The 17,925-nt window shown below is 40.3% G+C and overlaps 1 protein-coding gene across 1 annotated transcript in view; it reads right to left on the minus strand.

Moving 5' to 3' along the window:
* The window catches only part of LOC115140028 (bone morphogenetic protein 1-like), a 53,184-nt gene extending 43,965 nt beyond the window's left edge, over window positions 1-9,219 (minus strand). Inside the window, exon 1 of the mRNA XM_029678029.2 lies at window positions 8,992-9,219. Within this exon, the coding sequence (XP_029533889.1) occupies window positions 8,992-9,136 (145 nt within the window). The 5' untranslated portion in view covers window positions 9,137-9,219. The remainder of the gene's footprint in view (window positions 1-8,991) is intronic.
* Between the last annotated feature and the right edge of the window lie 8,706 nt (window positions 9,220-17,925).

Here is a 17,925-nt window from a genome sequence, read left to right on the forward strand (position 1 = left end):
AATTGCTGTGTGTGACCAAAACCCCGAAACACTAAACAGACTATTCCTAATCAGCACTAATACAGAAACTCTGTGCCAAGAGTATATCTGATCATTGCTAGCTACCAGCTGTCCATACAGTATGCAATGGATACAAACTGTCTTACTTCTTACTTTTGATTCCTAAAACTGACTGACAGCATTAAAGGATGAGAGAACAGACAAGCACTTGGACAAAACCAACATACATTTGGGGCTGATGTCAGAGGACAGTGAGCACTAAGACAGGTATGTCCAAAATCATTTGCAAAGTAATCTTCCCTTTAACACAGTGGAAGATGAAAATGCAGCTCCAATTTGAAGAGTTACTCTGCTTTACCTAATTCTTAATGCTACAGTAATACTGTACTCAGTTAGTTATTAGCAGTGATTTACTGGCCTAATGCTAGAACTAACCACACAACAAGGTGCAGGATTGTCCCCTACCCCCACCCCACTGCCCTACACAGAGGGATAATGTATTCTTCATCCATGGTGGACACCCACTCATCCACAAAACATTCTGGAGACAAGCTCTTAATCCAGCCTATAATTGTACCCTGACAACAGCGAAGATTGAAATGAGCAAATGCACAGCCCCTGCGTCATTAGGCCTCATTTCCCCAGGCTACCCAGTCGTCGTGGAGAAGCTGCAGGTTAAGGAAAATCTCGCAGGGATTGAGAATGAATCCCATTGTCTCCTGCCTTGAATTATCCACGGACACAGACTGAATCTCTGGAATCTTCCATATGGGGCACCGGGCAGAGGACAGGATGGCAGCCATTGCACTTGCGCAGTTGTTTTTTAAACTGAGAAACCTCACTGTATGTGCACCCCTGTCAAAACAGACTAAGCAGAGAAAGACTAGTAGTGTAGATTCAAACCCAGAGAGAGAGCACAAGAGAGAGAGAGAGTGGCAGATGGGAGCAGATCATTACTGAGCATAGCACTGCTGTCACTCTCTCTCTCTCTCTTTCCAGCAACATTCATTAACTAAATGACAACAGCTGCGGGCATGGTATTAATATCAACAGGAATTTAAAAGATGAACAATTTGATCATTTCCGCTCTGATAAATAGTTTCATTCCAGTTGATAGGTTATATGGTTTTCAGTGTCCTAACATAAACATCTATGATAGGAAAACACACAACAGGCATTTTTCATCAGCGCGACACGCTCGGTGGCTGGGAAAAATATGGTTTTCATGTGGACATAATGTGAAGATAAAAAATGGCCTTTGATGAAACATTTGATTGATTGCACTTTGTGTGTGTGTTACACTTAGACCCTCCGCTGCAACCTGGACTCAGGGGTAGACTTAACATAGTAAATGCTAATCTGTCTCCCTCCATTTAGTATGATATACATGTTACAATTTGTATGGTATGTATTAATTTGTGGATGTCGATTATCCATTTTGTATGATATGTTACGTATTACAATTCACATGATATGTTACGAATTTGCAATATGTATGATATGTTACGAATTCCAATTTGTTGTGGCTAACGTTAGCTAGGCTAACGGTTAGGGTTAAGGTTAGGGTTAAGAGTCAGGTTAAAGGGTTAAGGTTAGGGTTAGAGGAAGGGTTAGCTAACATTCCAAGGAGTATGTAATTGCAAAGTTGCTAACTTGGTAAAATGCAAAAGTTGTCCGTGATGATATTCGAACACACAACGTTTGGGTTGCTAGACGTTCACGTTATATGTTGACCCATCCACCCCGACCAACCACCCTCCTTTCTTTTTTGATTTAAAGCTGCAATATGTAACTCACAAAGAAGTATGAGTTATAGATCTGTCACTCTCATTGAAAGCAAGTCTAAGAAGCAGTAGATCTGTTCTGTGTGCCAATTCTATGATTCCCTAAGTTTCATTTTTGCTTCTTTTTCTTTCGATTTTTAACACCCGCATCAAAAAGCTGAAAATACAATATTTTGGGTAATTGAAAATATATTTCACAGTGGTTAAGATCGTACAATGATTCTCTGTTTTGTCACAAACTGAAATTAGGCAAAGTATTAGAATCTTAGCAAACAGGAAATGGCAGAGCGATGTCTGCATAGTGCACCATTAAGTAACCTTCTGTCTTATGTAACCATGTAACCATACTAAATTGAACATGTTACACTAATTTCAGTGTCTCGGATTTAAGTTTACTATGTTATGTCTAGTCTAACCAGGCTGCCCCCTCCCCCATAGCTGGAAGGAATGTCTCTTTAGATAATCTTAACCATCATAATCCCTTTAATCTCAGACCACCCCCATCAATCTGTGTCCTGTAAGATTACGCACAAGATCTCTATCAAATTAAACACCACTTGATACAGGGAATTCCCAGGACATGGCCTCCTTAGTGTCAGACACACACCATGACTGACTGACACTCTTTACCGGCAATTGTCCCTGTGTGACTTCCAGGGCACCACATCTGCTACATCATCTAAAAATTAACACCACTGTCACACAAAGGAAAGTTGGATCAGTAGGACAACAGTGCAGGCAACGTGAGGCTCAGTTTCCCTGAAGAAAAATGGCATTTTCCCAATCGAAGACCCTGAGATGAGGTGGAGGAGGGGGGAAAAAAACAGCTGACGTGTGCTTGAAATGCATTACAATGACATGGCGACGCCTTTCACAGTGAATGTGTTCTTTAACAAATTTTGCATTTGAATTCCAATGGAAGCCAATACTGTATTGAGTTAAGATGATTACCATCTGATGTCAGTACAGGTATCACTTTTCAGGTTTCATTCTGTGCCTGCAAACCCTATCTGACGCCACACATACTGGCTAAAGTGAGACAACAGGGAGATACAGCAACAGGAGGCACAACGAGTATACTGTATCTTTAAAATGTCGGAGAGAAAAAAAATGAAGAAAGCATCCAAGCATCATGAATAGTGAGGCAACAGCATCTTACAATCTATGAAAAGCTTATAACTCCAGTAAGAGCTGGTTGGTGGAATTATGGGTGGGAGTATTGTAAATATTATGCCCCTTTCCTGTAAAAACAACTCCAGCTGTTCATCTTAAACAAATGCTTATCTTGACATTTCCTCACACTGCAATTTCAGCCCAAGGCAGGAGTACAAACTCAACTTGTATACTCATTTCAAAGATAACTAAGGTGTAATTAGGAGAGAGGTTCCGGAGAAGCCTCAAGCTAAAGCCCCAGATTCAAGGGGGATAACACTCCAATAAAAGCCTAGACGTCTCATCAGGCACCACAGCAGAGATCAGGCCAGAGTTACTGACACCCCACTGAGTCCTATTATTGACACCATGAAGACAGCTTCAGCTGGAGAGCCACACGTTTAAACGCCTGTCTCAATTTACATATTTCACACTCCATCAGGCCCATTAGCTAGATCTAATTTCCCAATATTTATCCATGTCTAAAATGTAAGCTTAATGTTGACTGACAGTGTTCTCCGATAACTTCCAAACTGTATGTCCATAACATTGTTAAATAATCATAATTATAGAGTTCCATGATCATGTAACCATTGCAACACATTACATCTGTTATCGTGGCAATGCACATCTTGGCAATGCATTGCTTGTCAAGAGCGCTAGCTACATAAGGTACAGATCTGAGATTAGAGAAGAGTTGCTTAAGATATGACTTGAATTCATTAGTCAAGCTGAGATATGCTTAAAGATGCATTGGAGTCACAAATAGACTTCAAACCCTCTTAAAATATTCCATGAATAAAAAATAATGTTCAAAATCAAAAAGAGAGACTTCTAAGAAACTACAGGTTGGGAACACAATAATATATCCCGATGAACAATACTGAAGATCAAATGAATAGTCAAACTGAATGACAAATGGGAATGAATTGTAAAGAAGTCCCCATTTTGCTTGTTTAGCATCATTATTGTTGCTTAATTGGGCGTGCTTTGAGTCATTTAAATGAGCACGCCCACGGCATTTGTTATTTCTTAGCGCTGACAACAAACAAATTGTCCCACTCCCCACAAATGCACACACATTATGGCACCCTAATCACCTGGAAACTACAGGAGCAAACCTGTTGATGTAAACTACATTGTGTGTGTGGGGTGGGCTGGTTTGTATACATTTCATCTTCCATACATGGCTGCTTACCCTTTAGATAACTATTTGCCTTGTAATGATAATGGGCTTTCTAGGGGCAATATGAACTAAATAATGAAATAAAGTTTAGAAGTAAATCAACAAACCATTTAACAACCATTATCAAGCCATACTAGGAGTAAAACATTTCTACAACAATACTGACATTCCTACTGCTTTTTTGCTGACTAATAGAATCACCCCTCAAACAAACTCAGACAAACTTCTTACTGTCAATCGCACTAGTAACTACATCTGTTTGAGAATAACCATTCACACTTCACTATCTGTTTCTTGAATGCCTATACACGCTAGGATCCCATTTTGCATTGTGAGTTATATAAAGATCCAGGATTTGAACCCAGACATGTGAGCTCTCCATGTTTGGCAAGAGAACAGGGCCTCAAGCAACAAGCTCCCTCTGGGACATACTCTCAACAACTGAGGACACCTGAAATAAAATCAGGGAATTATCAAACTAAACTTGTCAGATGATAAAAGGCATCAGACGGCTGCCTGCCTTCGAACCATCCCTCATCACCCCATAATCCTGTGTTTATTATCAAGTCAGAGACTAGCTCATAGCCAAATGCACAAGTTAAGGCGGGAATGATTAAAGGCTTGGGTTATATGCACACATGCAATTCTCAGGGCCAGTAAACAGCCCCGGGATAAGCTGCCAAGCCCCTCTGAATGGGCTGCACTCACCTTACGCTGGTGTGGCCAGTCTGCCCAGCCTGCCCTCCACCTTCCAGCAGCTCTGCCCTGGCATGGTGTGAATGACCTACAGTCTGTGGGAACTGCCAGAGCTAGTCAGAGGGGAGAGGAGATGGGCTGGGCGAGACGGAAAACCACTTGCATAAGTGAGGGCAGGGGGTTGCTTGAGACTGGTCTCCTCCTCTCCCTCCCTATAGGCTACACAGCAGATGTCTCTTGGTAATGCTTAGAGTAGAGGAGCTCAAACACAGGGCAAACCCGCAGACTGATGTCAGAATACAAATTAGGATACTATTTAACATTCAGGAGACTCAGCCCTTGCAAGACGCTCCTTGGTAGATTAAGTCATCTACCCCATTATAATCCATAATCAAATGTCAACTCAGTTTCTGCTCTCTTGAAGATCTATCATTATTTAAATAGAGAAGACATTGAGCGTGACTTGCTCTCATCCATTTTTCATATAGAAAGTAAGTGGATCTAATCTCAATGGGTTCTTACAGTCTTAAATTAGTTTCAGGGATGCTACAAAGGTTGGAGCTCTGTGAACTAAGGCATTTTCCATCATTTAACTATCAGCTTTAAATGGCTTTTCCCCATATACATTTTTAATGAATGTTAGCAGTTATATTTTGCTCAAGTGAACCTAAAGTTAAATGATTTGTTTAATTTATCGTTTAATCTTGACGGCTGGAAAGCACACTCTGTCCATTGTATTGATCTAAAGCTAACCTTGAGCAGCAGACAACTATCAAATTGACTCAATGCAATGGTGTCCTTAAGGGGAAATAAGAGTAGAAATCTATACAGGCACGAGGCCAAGTGAGCGAAGGAACACAACAGCAGTTTTGATTGCTGACAGTGGTTGTCACCTTTTGCGCTCTAGCATTATGAACAAGTAAACTAGTGAGTGAGAGAGTGAGCGAGTCAGTGAGCGAGTCATTGAGTGAAGACGTTTGAGTGAGATTAAATAGGGCTGAATCATAGGTGCAGCATATCTTTGGGAAAAAGAGTACAAAAGTTGGATCCGGGTCAACATCAGCCATCCCTTGGATTATTTAACAAATGTAGACCATGCTGAAGGAGCAGGTGGAAAGAGCTGGGAGAGCTGGGATTGAGGAGGGGAGAGGGGCTCAGAGGCTTGACGTGGGTGGGAGTTATTCTTGCAACTGTCTCTCCACCACCTGTCCTAAACAATGCCCAGGGATAACACTGAACATAATAACACTGTTCATAATGATGATGATGGGAATGGTATATCATCATTACTAAAATAAGTTATAATTTCTTGACATTTGATTGCTACAGCTCGTGACTTAAGTCCCTGCCTAAATACACAGCAGAGCTGGCTTGTTTTGGTCATTTGCTCTCTAGACAAATGAAAGACATCATGTTAGGCCAACGGGATAAGCGGCAAGCTACAAATGGACACCATGGACCTTGATCCATAGCAAACACTGCAAATTACATCTTTGTTCATGTTGCATCCTCAATTCCAGCCAAAACATATATTCCTTATTTGAAGACATCATTTTTTACATTTAGGAATACCACTTTGGAGCACTTGTACTGATCGATTGACCGTGCTTTTGGGGGGCTCCTTACCTGGAGTCATGTGTAGGGCTTTCCAAAAATCCTGGTTGGAAGATTCTGGATTTCCTGCTTTCCTGCTTATTCCCTCCTGATTCCGGGTTACCTCCAACCGGGATTTTGGGAAAACCAGGGAATTTATTGAAAGTCGCCAGAATTTTGCAACCCTAGTAATGCGTCAGTTATCCTACTATTACAAGTGACATATAACAATTTGTCCTGACCACTGAGATGACAGATACTGATGATTTACATAAGGGTTGTTCCTCTAAACAGATCTATGTAGGGAGTTGAGAGTAGAGGAGAGGAAGCAACCTCTTGAACCCCCAAACAAAAAAAAACACATCACTCCTTACTATGTAAAAGAGGAGTATAAACAAGCCACATGAAATATGAGCAGTGTGTGTGTGATGCATTCTGTACTGCAACATGCCACTTGAATTATAATCTGCCTCTGCAGCAATTTAGAGTGGCTGGTATATGGTCTTCTATGTCAAGCTCAACCCAGCTTCTTCTCATTACAAACACAGGACAAATAATCCAGGCCACTGGACTGATGAGAGAGGAAGAGGAGGTGACGGAGGACTGAATTGACAAGGACCTGAATAAGAGTACGACTTTACACGTGGTCAATTCCACTGTAACAGAATGATGCTGAGACTCTTTAAAATGTATGTAAAACAAAAACCACTGATTGAAAAGTTAAACACACCATACAACTCTATACACGAGGACTACTTTTAACAATTTCCGCTGAACATTTTACAAAAACACATTTACCTGAAGAACAGGGCAGATTCAAAGTTTGGTAAAATAATGATGGTTTGTGCTGTTTGTGCCATCACTCGGTTTACCATGGAATAGCCCACATCCCCTGCATGATGCTGTCAACCGAGAATGAGACATATACAAGCACCAAAACATTTAAGTGCCAGGGAGAACTTCCAGAGGGGTAATTTCTAAGAGGAGCCATGTCTCTATCTGTAACAAATGTATTCCCCAGATGAGGAAAATATCTCTCAGAATTCCCCAAAGACACTAGGAGATACAGTGAATTTACAGCACAGTGTTTATTGAAGTGACAACTGGGATATCTTCTTCTATACAAAATATAGGCCTATTCTGTTATGAATGTTGACTTTATATTTGGAGACATTAGCTAGACAGGGGATGGTGAAATCCGATACTTCAACAGAATCCAAATGTATTGATTTAGTTTAATTAGGCTGCACTTATTGTCTGGATTATGAATAAAGACCCCCTTCAACCTTGGCTATGGGAGAAGAAGACCCATGATGATGAGAGCAATGTCCAAGGAAACTTGCAGATAACAGCCAACATATAATTAGAAGAACACATACAATATGGGTCTAATGGTTTTTAGATGGGGTCAGATGGAGATCATTCATACATGAGGATGAAATAGATCAGGGGTGTATTCACTATTCACCTCACGACGCCAGGACAGCGGAGTCAATCACCACCTTCCGGAGACACCTGAAACCCCACCTCTTTAAGGAATACCTAGGATAGGATAAAGTAATCCCTCTCACCCCCTCCCCCTGAAAAGATTTAGATGCACTACTGTTCCACTGGAGGTCATAAGGTGAATGCACCAATTTGTAAGTCGCTCTGGATAAGAGCGTCTGCTAAATGACTTAAATGTCAATGTAAATGTATGAGCCAAACAGAACCAAACGGAACGAAAACGGGAGGGACCTACCTGAATTTGTCCAATAGAAATTCTCGGATTCGTTGCAAAACGTTTCTCGCGTGGAGTAAACGGTGAAATGTTTTCCAACAGAAACGGCGTAATGAATACACCCCATATGTAGCATACAACACCCCAATCTCCAGCCGCTTGTTTTCAGTGGTCGCGTGAACAGCCGGTGAAGTAAATGCACGTCATTTTGCGCAATGACAAAACCAGTTGGGGAACACAAGAGCCTCATAATAACATAGTAGAATGCAGTGTTTTTCTTCACGACCAAGGCCTGCATAGCTTAAGTAAATGTAACATCGGCAAGGATTTGAATCATTTCAACCGACAGTTCAATGGGTGAAGATTTAGTGCTATCAAAATGAATCTTCCAAGTTTGGCTATACATTTGATTAAATAGGCTATTCTAAAAATGCCATATTTTTGACAACTACACAGACAGATTATACATTAAATATACTCTTAACTATAGATAAAGATATGGCGAAACTTTAAAACAAATAGCATTTTCCATTATGTTCTTCCAGTAAAGATTCCAAACTTTTTTTCCCTTGCTTTGAAAAATGTATCCTGAGAAATTACATTGATGTCCTCGGTTTATTTCCACGAGTGCCATATTTCCACCATTTCCACCATATGTTACTATTCTCAATCATGTGTAAATCAGCAAAACTATGACAATATGTAAAAAAAAAAAATAAAGAATCATTTAAAAAAATCTATTTCGATTCCCTGCTGTCATCTCCAAAATGAATTTCCCTCACTTCCAAACACATAAAAGCATTTCGTGGCATGTTTTAGGTCCACATAAATGTTAGATAAAAAGCATTCCAAAAGCTTACCAGCTTTACAGGGATCCTTATAGTCGATCACATCTGAGGTGGCAGTGGACTCCACATAGTAGCTTGTTTCTATTGCTTCTAAATCGATCGCCGATATCATGCAGAGGCAGGATAGAAGAAACAAACATCTCGTTGTGAGATCCATGATTCGTGAGTGAGGGGTACAGCAAAAGACGAGAAATAAGAGGTGAGGAACGAGAGGGACAGAAAGAGAGAGAGAGAGAAAATGGGAGGTTTTGGGGGAAATGAGATCTCTCCGGAGGGCGGGTTTAAAATCAGAGCTCAGCCTCTCCACAATGTCTTGATTCTGGGGCAGTGATTCGCTCCCCTAGCCGTGCTCCGGGCTAGTGCATTTGCCAGCAAACTTCGGTGATCGTGGCACATCATCGCGTTGGTATGTCTGGAGAGGACCGAGGTAAAGACAGTTTCAGGTTGGATGTTCGACGGATATTCGCCTGTAGTTCCCTTACGTCCACCAACAGCAGTTAGGGACTATCAACATAGTGACAAATCAAAATGTTCAAATTTCAATAGCTCTTTAACTATTACTCCTAACACTTTCAAAACTGGTTGTACCCGATGGCATAGACACACATTGCACACCCTTTAGTTTGTCCATTTTCATCTCACATGATTTTACATGAATTTTTCCAAATGTAAAATTTCAATAGCTCCTTGGTCATGTGACCTAGTGACTTCAAACAAGGTTCAGAATGTTCACTCAGTGGACCTACACATTGCACACCCTTAAGTTTGTCAATTTTCATCTCACATGGTTTTACATGAATTTATCAACATTTTGAATTTCAATAGCTCCTTGGTCATGTGACCTAGTGACTTCAAACAAGGTTCAGAATGTCCACTCAGTAGGCCTACACATTGCACACGTTGGTCTATTTTCATCTCACATGGTTTTACATGAATTTTTCAACATTTTGAATTTCAATTGCCCCTTGGTCATGTGACCTAATGTCCGCTGATTACCCTTCTATATTGCACACTCTTGTTTGTGTACTGTAAAATCACGCAGTGTAAAGTACATTGTACATAGTTTCAAATTTGCAATAGCTCCTTGAGCATGTCAATTACACACCTAAGAAGCATGCAGTGGATATACACCCATATTGCATAACCTAGTCATGTATCTTCTATATTGTGGTACATTATTATTAGTTTGACCATTAGGGGGTTCAGTCCAGTGTTGTGTTTATCCTTTTTAAAAATATTTATCAACAATAATTGGTAGTTTTAAGTACTTATTTTCCCTGTCATTAATATCAACCATAAAGGAAAAGGGCAAAGTATGAGAGTCATGCTATTAATTGTCCAAAACAGAGATGGAGAGGGAGCTAGTGAGGTAGGCTGCAGTGGGTTTGCTGGTCAATATATATACTGAACATGTAACCACAGTAACGGTGGCCAGTAAATCAATTAATAAAAATGTCAACAGACATTTAAATTATGAAACATTTCACAGTGTTAGCTTTCTCTTTATCCCTGGTTGATGTACATTTCAGAGCCTCTTCAGTGTGGATGGGGTAGAGCATACATTTTCAACAACAAAGACCACAATTCCAGTTTGTGTTCTTCACTCTGTTGAACTCATTTGTCTTCATTCCTTGGCACAGCACATGGAACCACCGTTGGCATGCAAAACATTCAATCTAAAACAAAACAAAGTGTAACACGTAACACATATTTTACACTACAGTTATGGAAATATTTTACCTGCAGAGAAAAACCTGATCACTCATTTTGTTATCTAAAAATAAACATGAAGAATGATGAAACTATTTTAATATGTATGTGATTGTGAAGAAACCCAAAAGGAGGGCATGACAAATAAGGTACAGCAATGGATTACTCAAAAATAGTAACTTAATCCAATTATTAGATTATTTTCATTTCTATCACATATATTATAAAAACCTTTCACCAAATATTCAATAGAGGATTAATGAAACACAATGCTGCAGACGGATCATTTCCTAACTAACTGCCCACCCAACTCCTCAGCATTATTGGGCCAATGCTGGCTCAGCTGCCCACTGTATCTTGTTGATTAAGTGGCATCACTGCTAAAAGGTCAGCTTCAATGTCAAATTCCAGGGAAAGCTTTCCCAGCCCTCATTCGTTGTGTAATCATAGGCCTACTACATTACTCAAACTTTGCAAAAACACATAGTGTACTGATTTTTACACTGAAAGTAGAGATGAGTTGAGATTAGCTGAGTAAGCATGTGATTTGTCATGTGTCTCAGTCCATTGCTTGGGGAGTGAACAGGATGGAGCTGTGTTGACTAAATAAAAGTGTCACTTTGACACAAAGATCATGATGAAATTGCAGTCTGATTTTTAAAAAAAAGAAAGTTTAACTGCAAAGCAACCAAGGAGAGCAAATTTGGCTGTTTTTGACATTTCAAATAATTTAGAACAGACAGGAAAAGCTTTCATTTACACTGAAAGTTGACTTCTGAGTTGTGTGAAAAATAATCTGTCATTTCAGTGTGTTTGAGGCAATATACAGTGCATTCAAAAAGTATTCAGACCCCTTGACTTTTTCAACATTTTGTTACATTACAGCCTTATTCTAAAATGGATGACTCTACATCAATCTACACACAATACCACATAATGACAAATGAAAACAGGTTTTCAGAATTTTTTGCAAAAAAAATAAAACAGAAATACCATATTTATGTAAGTATTCAGACCCTTTGCAATGAGACTCGAAATTGAGATTTCGAGTTGAAAAAAATCGAAATTTCCATTGATCATTCTTGAGATGTTTCTACAACTTGATTGGAGTCCACCTGTGGTAAGTTAAATTGATTGAACATGATTTGGAAAGGCACACACCTGTCTATATAAGGTCCCAGAGTTTACAGTGCATGTCAGAGCAAAAACCAAGCCATGAGGTCAAAGGAATTGTCTGTAGAGATTTAAGACAGGATTGTGTCAAGGCACAGATCTGGGGAAGGTCCCCAAGAAGACACTGGCTTCCATCGTTCTTAAATGGAAGAAGTTTGGAACCACCAAGACTCTTCCTAGAGCTGGCCGCCCGGCCAAACTGAGCAATCGGGTGAGAAGGGCCTTGGTCAGGGAGGTGTGACAGAGCTCCAGAGTTCCTCTGTGGAGAGGGGAGTACCTTCCAGAAGGACAACCATCTCTGCAGCACTCCACCAATCAGACCTTTATGGTAGAGTGGCCAGACGGAAGCCACTCCTCAGTAAAAGGCACATGACAGCCCACTTGGAGTTTGCCAAAAGGCACCTAAAGGACTCAGACTATGAGAAACAAGATTCTGTGGTCTGATGAAACTAACATTGAAGTCTTTGGCCTGAATGCCAAGCGTCACGTCTGGAGGAAACCTGGCACCATCCTTACGATGAAGCATGGTGGTGGCAGCATCATGCTGTGGGGATGTTTTTCAGCGGCAGGGACTTGGAGACTATTCAGAATCGAGGGCAAGATGAATGGAACAAAGTACAGAGAGATCCTTGATGAAAACCTACTCCAAAACGCTCAGGACCTCTGATTGGGATGAAAGTTCACCTTCCAACAGGATAACGACCCTGCATTGTGTCTTCTAACTGTCCAAGAATAGGATCCAAAGTGTTAGGAAATATTTGTTCCCATAAATACAAAAGAGGATGTCTCTCCTCATACCTCTGGCACTTTAGTCAGACTGCCAGACTGTGCACCACAGAGCCAATCAGGAGAGAATACATACAGGTCAACGGTGCCAATTGAATGTCAAGGGGTGTGTCTGTGCCTTTTGGATTACTCTCTCTTCACAGAGAACCCCTGTGGTTCTTGTCTGCTCTGCGTATGTCTGAAAGTGACAGAGCCAGCAGCCAAGAGAGTTTTTCACAGTATGTCATGAAAAACTATTACATTTAATTAATGTATGTAAAATGCTAATATGTATTAGATCCAGTACAATGGAATAACTAAGTCCTGAATTTGAATGCAGCTTGTTCTGATTCCTCCTTCTCTTTCTGTCCAGCAGGGTCAACCAAAAACACTTGGCCTGATGGTTCATGCAGATACTGGGGAAGCAATATAGAAATGTATTGATCCCTTAAATTATTTTACTATTAAATGACCCACATCACAACCCTCATACCTCTTCACAAAAATGTACCTAAATCAATTTTGGAAAAAGGATTTTACTCACAAAAGACGTAGGAATTTATTTTCCCAGTTAGAAATAGTAGGCCATGCATCAAATAACAATTTTCATCAGAAAAACGAACTCTCAAATGCACTATTGCATTTTGTAAGTTGTGTGCAGGTGGCTTGTTGTGAATGCACTCAAATATCAAGTCATTATCAGGTAATGTAAACGGCATTCTAATACTCAACGCAGAAGGATTTGTCTTAATGTATAGTATATGAAAGTGATGTTATGAAAAGGATTCTTTCACGTTATCAAGCTCACCGTGACTGACAAACCACTGCCTATTACTGTGATTAAAAAGAGCATGTGAAACATTGTTTTTCATGAGGCCTACCTGTGCACCTTCCTTTAAGCACCTCTGTTCGAACACCTCTCCTGTCCTTGATCCATACCACATACAGCCATTTTACGGATCTTTTCAGTGTCCATGTGAAAGATAGTTATTGCGAGTATGGAACATTTGTTGACTTCATTTTTTAAAATTTAACACCAATGTGAAATGAAGGCCTGCAAAGCTTACAGATTTAAGTCTAATAGCATGAGATGAAAGTAGACAAGCATCAGAGTGTGCGATATGAAGGCATAGTCAGTGGACATTCTGAACCTTGTTTGAGGTCAGTAGGCCACATGACCAAGGAGCTATTGAAATTCTTCATTTTGAAAAATTCATATAAAACCATGTGAGATAAAAAAAATGGACAAACTAAAGGGTGTGCAATGTGTAGACCCACTGAGTGGATATTCTGAACCTTGTTTGAAGTCACGAGGTCACATGACCAAGGAGCTATTGAAATTTTACATTTGAAAAATTCATGTAAAACCATGTGAGATGAAAATGGACAAACTAAAGGCTGTGCAATGTGTAGGCCCACTGAGTGGACATTCTGAACTTTGTAAAAATAGTTTGTACTTTTTTTACGCTCCCTAACTAATTCAACTTGGAATACAAAATGCTTCTCACATTTACACAGGTTTATTAGCTTTTGAAAGTGAATTAATGTCCAAATTGTGAAAATAAGACCTGTGCAATGTTGTGCGCACTTTTTCCAACATCATGACACTTATTTGGAGTCTGTGGCTCAAGTGGTTTGAAAGCTATTGAGGTTAGAAAGCGCCAATATCCGTCGAATATCCAACTTGAAACTGTCTTTACCTCGGTCTGGAAAGGGGCCACAGCTATAGGAAAATACTTTATATTTGCCTATATAAAATGATAACCCTTAAACTTAATGTTTTTTTTGTACACCTTCTGGAAAACCTTTCAATTTTTACAATGTTTGAAAAAATATATAACATTTTACCCAAACATTTAATTTCAACACAGCAAAAGATCCCGAAATGTGCGTGCATGGACAATATTCTGGAAAATTAAGAGCATCATTCTTATGATACCTCCTGGTCAATGTGTATGTTTTTTTTAATGTGATGTGAGAGTCAGTAAAATCTCAAATCTATCATCATTCCAAAGCTACAAATCACAAAAGTGACATTTTGTGTATCATCATGCCCCTCTCTCTGCTCTTATAGTCAACACACATGTGCACGCACACACACAGACACACACTTTTATTCCTGGGTGACATTGTCAGAGAGGGTTCCCTTACAACAGACACAAAGTAGAAATCTTCTGTAAGAGACAGTGACCATTATCACAGCCTATTGAACATTATCATCACTTCATTCGATATCCAACTACAATTGGAGAAAAATAAATAAAATGTTAAATAAAAAAGGGAGTTATAATTCGTACTGTATCATTTTAAATATAGGCAATGGTTTTTATTGAGTTACGCTCCACCTGTTGCCAACACATAAAATTATCATATTTTACACTGCAGTTATGGAAATATTTTACCTGCAGAGAAAAACTTGATCACTCATTTTGTTATCTAAAAATAAACATGAAGAATGATGAAACTATTTTAATATGTATGTGATTGTGAAGAAACCCAAAAGGAGGGCATGACAAATAAGGTACAGCAATGGATTACTCAAAAATAGTAACTTAATCCAATTATTAGATTATTTTCATTTCTATCACATATATTATAAAAACCTTTCACCAAATATTCAATAGAGGATTAATGAAACACAATGCTGCAGACGGATCATTTCCTAACTAACTGCCCACCCAACTCCCCAGCATTATTGGGCCAATGCTGGCTCAGCTGCCCACTGTATCTTGTTGATTAAGTGGCATCACTGCTAAAAGGTCAGCTTCAATGTCAAGTTCCAGGGAAAGCTTTCCCAGCCCTCATTCTTTGTGTAATCATAGGCCTACTACATTACTCAAACTTTGCAAAAACACATAGTGTACTGATTTTTACACTGAAAGTAGAGATGAGTTGAGATTAGCTGAGTAAGCATGTGATTTGTCATGTGTCTCAGTCCATTGCTTGGGGAGTGAACAGGATGGAGCTGTGTTGACTAAATAAAAGTGTCATTTTGACACAAAGATCATGATGAAATTGCAGTCTGATTTAAAAAAAAAATGTTTAACTGCAAAGCAACCAATGAGAGCAAATTTGGCTGTTTTTGACATTTCAAATAATTTAAAACAGACAGGAAAAGCTTTCATTTACACTGAAAGGTGACTTCTGAGTTGTGTGAAAAAAAATCTGGCATTTCAGTGTGTTTGAGGCAATATACAGTGCATTCGGAAAGTATTCAGACCCCTTGACTTTTTCAACATTTTGTTACATTACAGCCTTATTCTAAAATGGATGACTCTACATCAATCTACACACAATACCACATAATGACAAATGAAAATAGGTTTTCAGAATTTTTTGCAAATGTATAAAAAAATAAAACAGAATACCATATTTATGTAAGTATTCAGACCCTTTGCAATGAGACTCGAAATTTCCATTGATCATTCTTGAGATGTTTCTACAACTTGATTGGAGTCCACCTGTGGTAAATTCAATTGATTGAACATGATTTGGAAAGGCACACATCTGTCTATATAAGGTCCCAGAGTTTACAGTGCATGTCAGAGCAAAAACCAAGCCATGAGGTCAAAGGAATTGTCTGTGGAGATCTAAGACAGGATTGTGTCAAGGCACAGATCTGGGGAAGGTCCCCAAGAAGACACTGGCCTCCATCGTTCTTAAATGGAAGAAGTTTGGAACCACCAAGACTCTTCCTAGAGCTGGCCGCCCGGCCAAACTGAGCAATCGGGTGAGAAGGGCCTTGGTCAGGGAGGTGTGACAGAGCTCCAGAGTTCCTCTGTGGAGAGGGGAGTACCTTCCAGAAAGACAACCATCTCTGCAGCACTCCACCAATCAGACCTTTATGGTAGAGTGGCCAGACGGAAGCCACTCCTCAGTAAAAGGCACATGACAGCCCACTTGGAGTTTGCCAAAAGGCACCTAAAGGACTCAGACCATGAGAAACAAGATTCTGTGGTCTGATGAAACTAACATTGAAGTCTTTGGCCTGAATGCCAAGCGTCACGTCTGGAGGAAACCTGGCACCATCCTTACGATGAAGCATGGTGGTGGCAGCATAATGCTGTGGGGATGTTTTTCAGCGGCAGGGACTGGGAGACTATTCAGAATCGAGGGCAAGATGAATGGAACAAAATACAGAGAGATCCTTGATGAAAACCTACTCCTGAACGCTCAGGACCTCTGATTGGGATGAAAGTTCACCTTCCAACAGGATAACGACCCGAAGCAAACAGCCAAGACAACACAGGAGTGGCTTCGGAAAAATTCTCTGTATGTTCTTGAGTGGCCCATTCAGAGCCCGGACTTGAACCCGATCGAACAGCTCTGGAGAGACCTGAAAACTGAATTGGTCCACCCACACAGACAGCATCGTGAAGAAGGCGCAGCAGCGCCTCTTCAACCTCAGGAGGCTGAAGAAATTCGGCTTGTCACCAAAAGCACTCACAAACTTCTACAGATGCACAATCGAGAGCATCCTGTCGGGCTGTATCACCGCCTGGTACGGCAACTGCTCCGCCCACAACCGTAAGGCTCTCCAGAGGGTAGTGAGGTCTGCACAACGCATCACCGGGGGCAAACTACCTGCCCTCCAGGACACCTACACCACCCGATGTCACAGGAAGGCCATAAAGATCATCAAGGACAACAACCACCCGAGCCACTGCCTGTTCACCCTGCTATCATCCAGAAGGCGAGGTCAGTACAGGTGCATCAAAGCTGGGACCGAGAGACTGAAAAACAGCTTCTATCTCAAGGCCATCAGACTGTTAAACAGCCACCACTAACATTGAGTAGCTGCTGCCAACACACTGACTCAACTCCAGCGACTTTAATAATGGGAATTGATGGGAAATGATGTAAATGTGTTATTTCAGTTTTTTTGTTGCTTTTTTGGATAGATTTGCAGAAATTTCTTAAAACCTGTTTTTGCTTTATCATTATGGGGTATTGTGTGCAGATTGATGGGGGGGGGGGGGGGAATCACTCATGTTATGTTACAGTAGAAGTCCCATACTAGAGTGTGAATATGATATTTCTCATCATGGATCGCTGAAGGAATGGACATGAACTGTGGGGAAGTTAGTTGACAGAGGTCTCTCACTATCTTCCTGACGGGTATATGTATCGTCTGCTTATAATAGACAAAGCCTGGCTTATATAAGAGCTAAAACCTAAAACACACTGTCCTCTATCTTGTCGGACCGTTACCCATGTGTGTAATGCAGAAACAGAGGATGTCTGCTAAATGAGTAGGTCTATATTAATGCAGCTGCCTGTGAGAATGATTATGCACTC

The sequence above is a fragment of the Oncorhynchus nerka genome, linkage group LG13 (assembly GCF_034236695.1).
Source record: "Oncorhynchus nerka isolate Pitt River linkage group LG13, Oner_Uvic_2.0, whole genome shotgun sequence".
NCBI lineage: Eukaryota > Metazoa > Chordata > Actinopteri > Salmoniformes > Salmonidae > Oncorhynchus > Oncorhynchus nerka.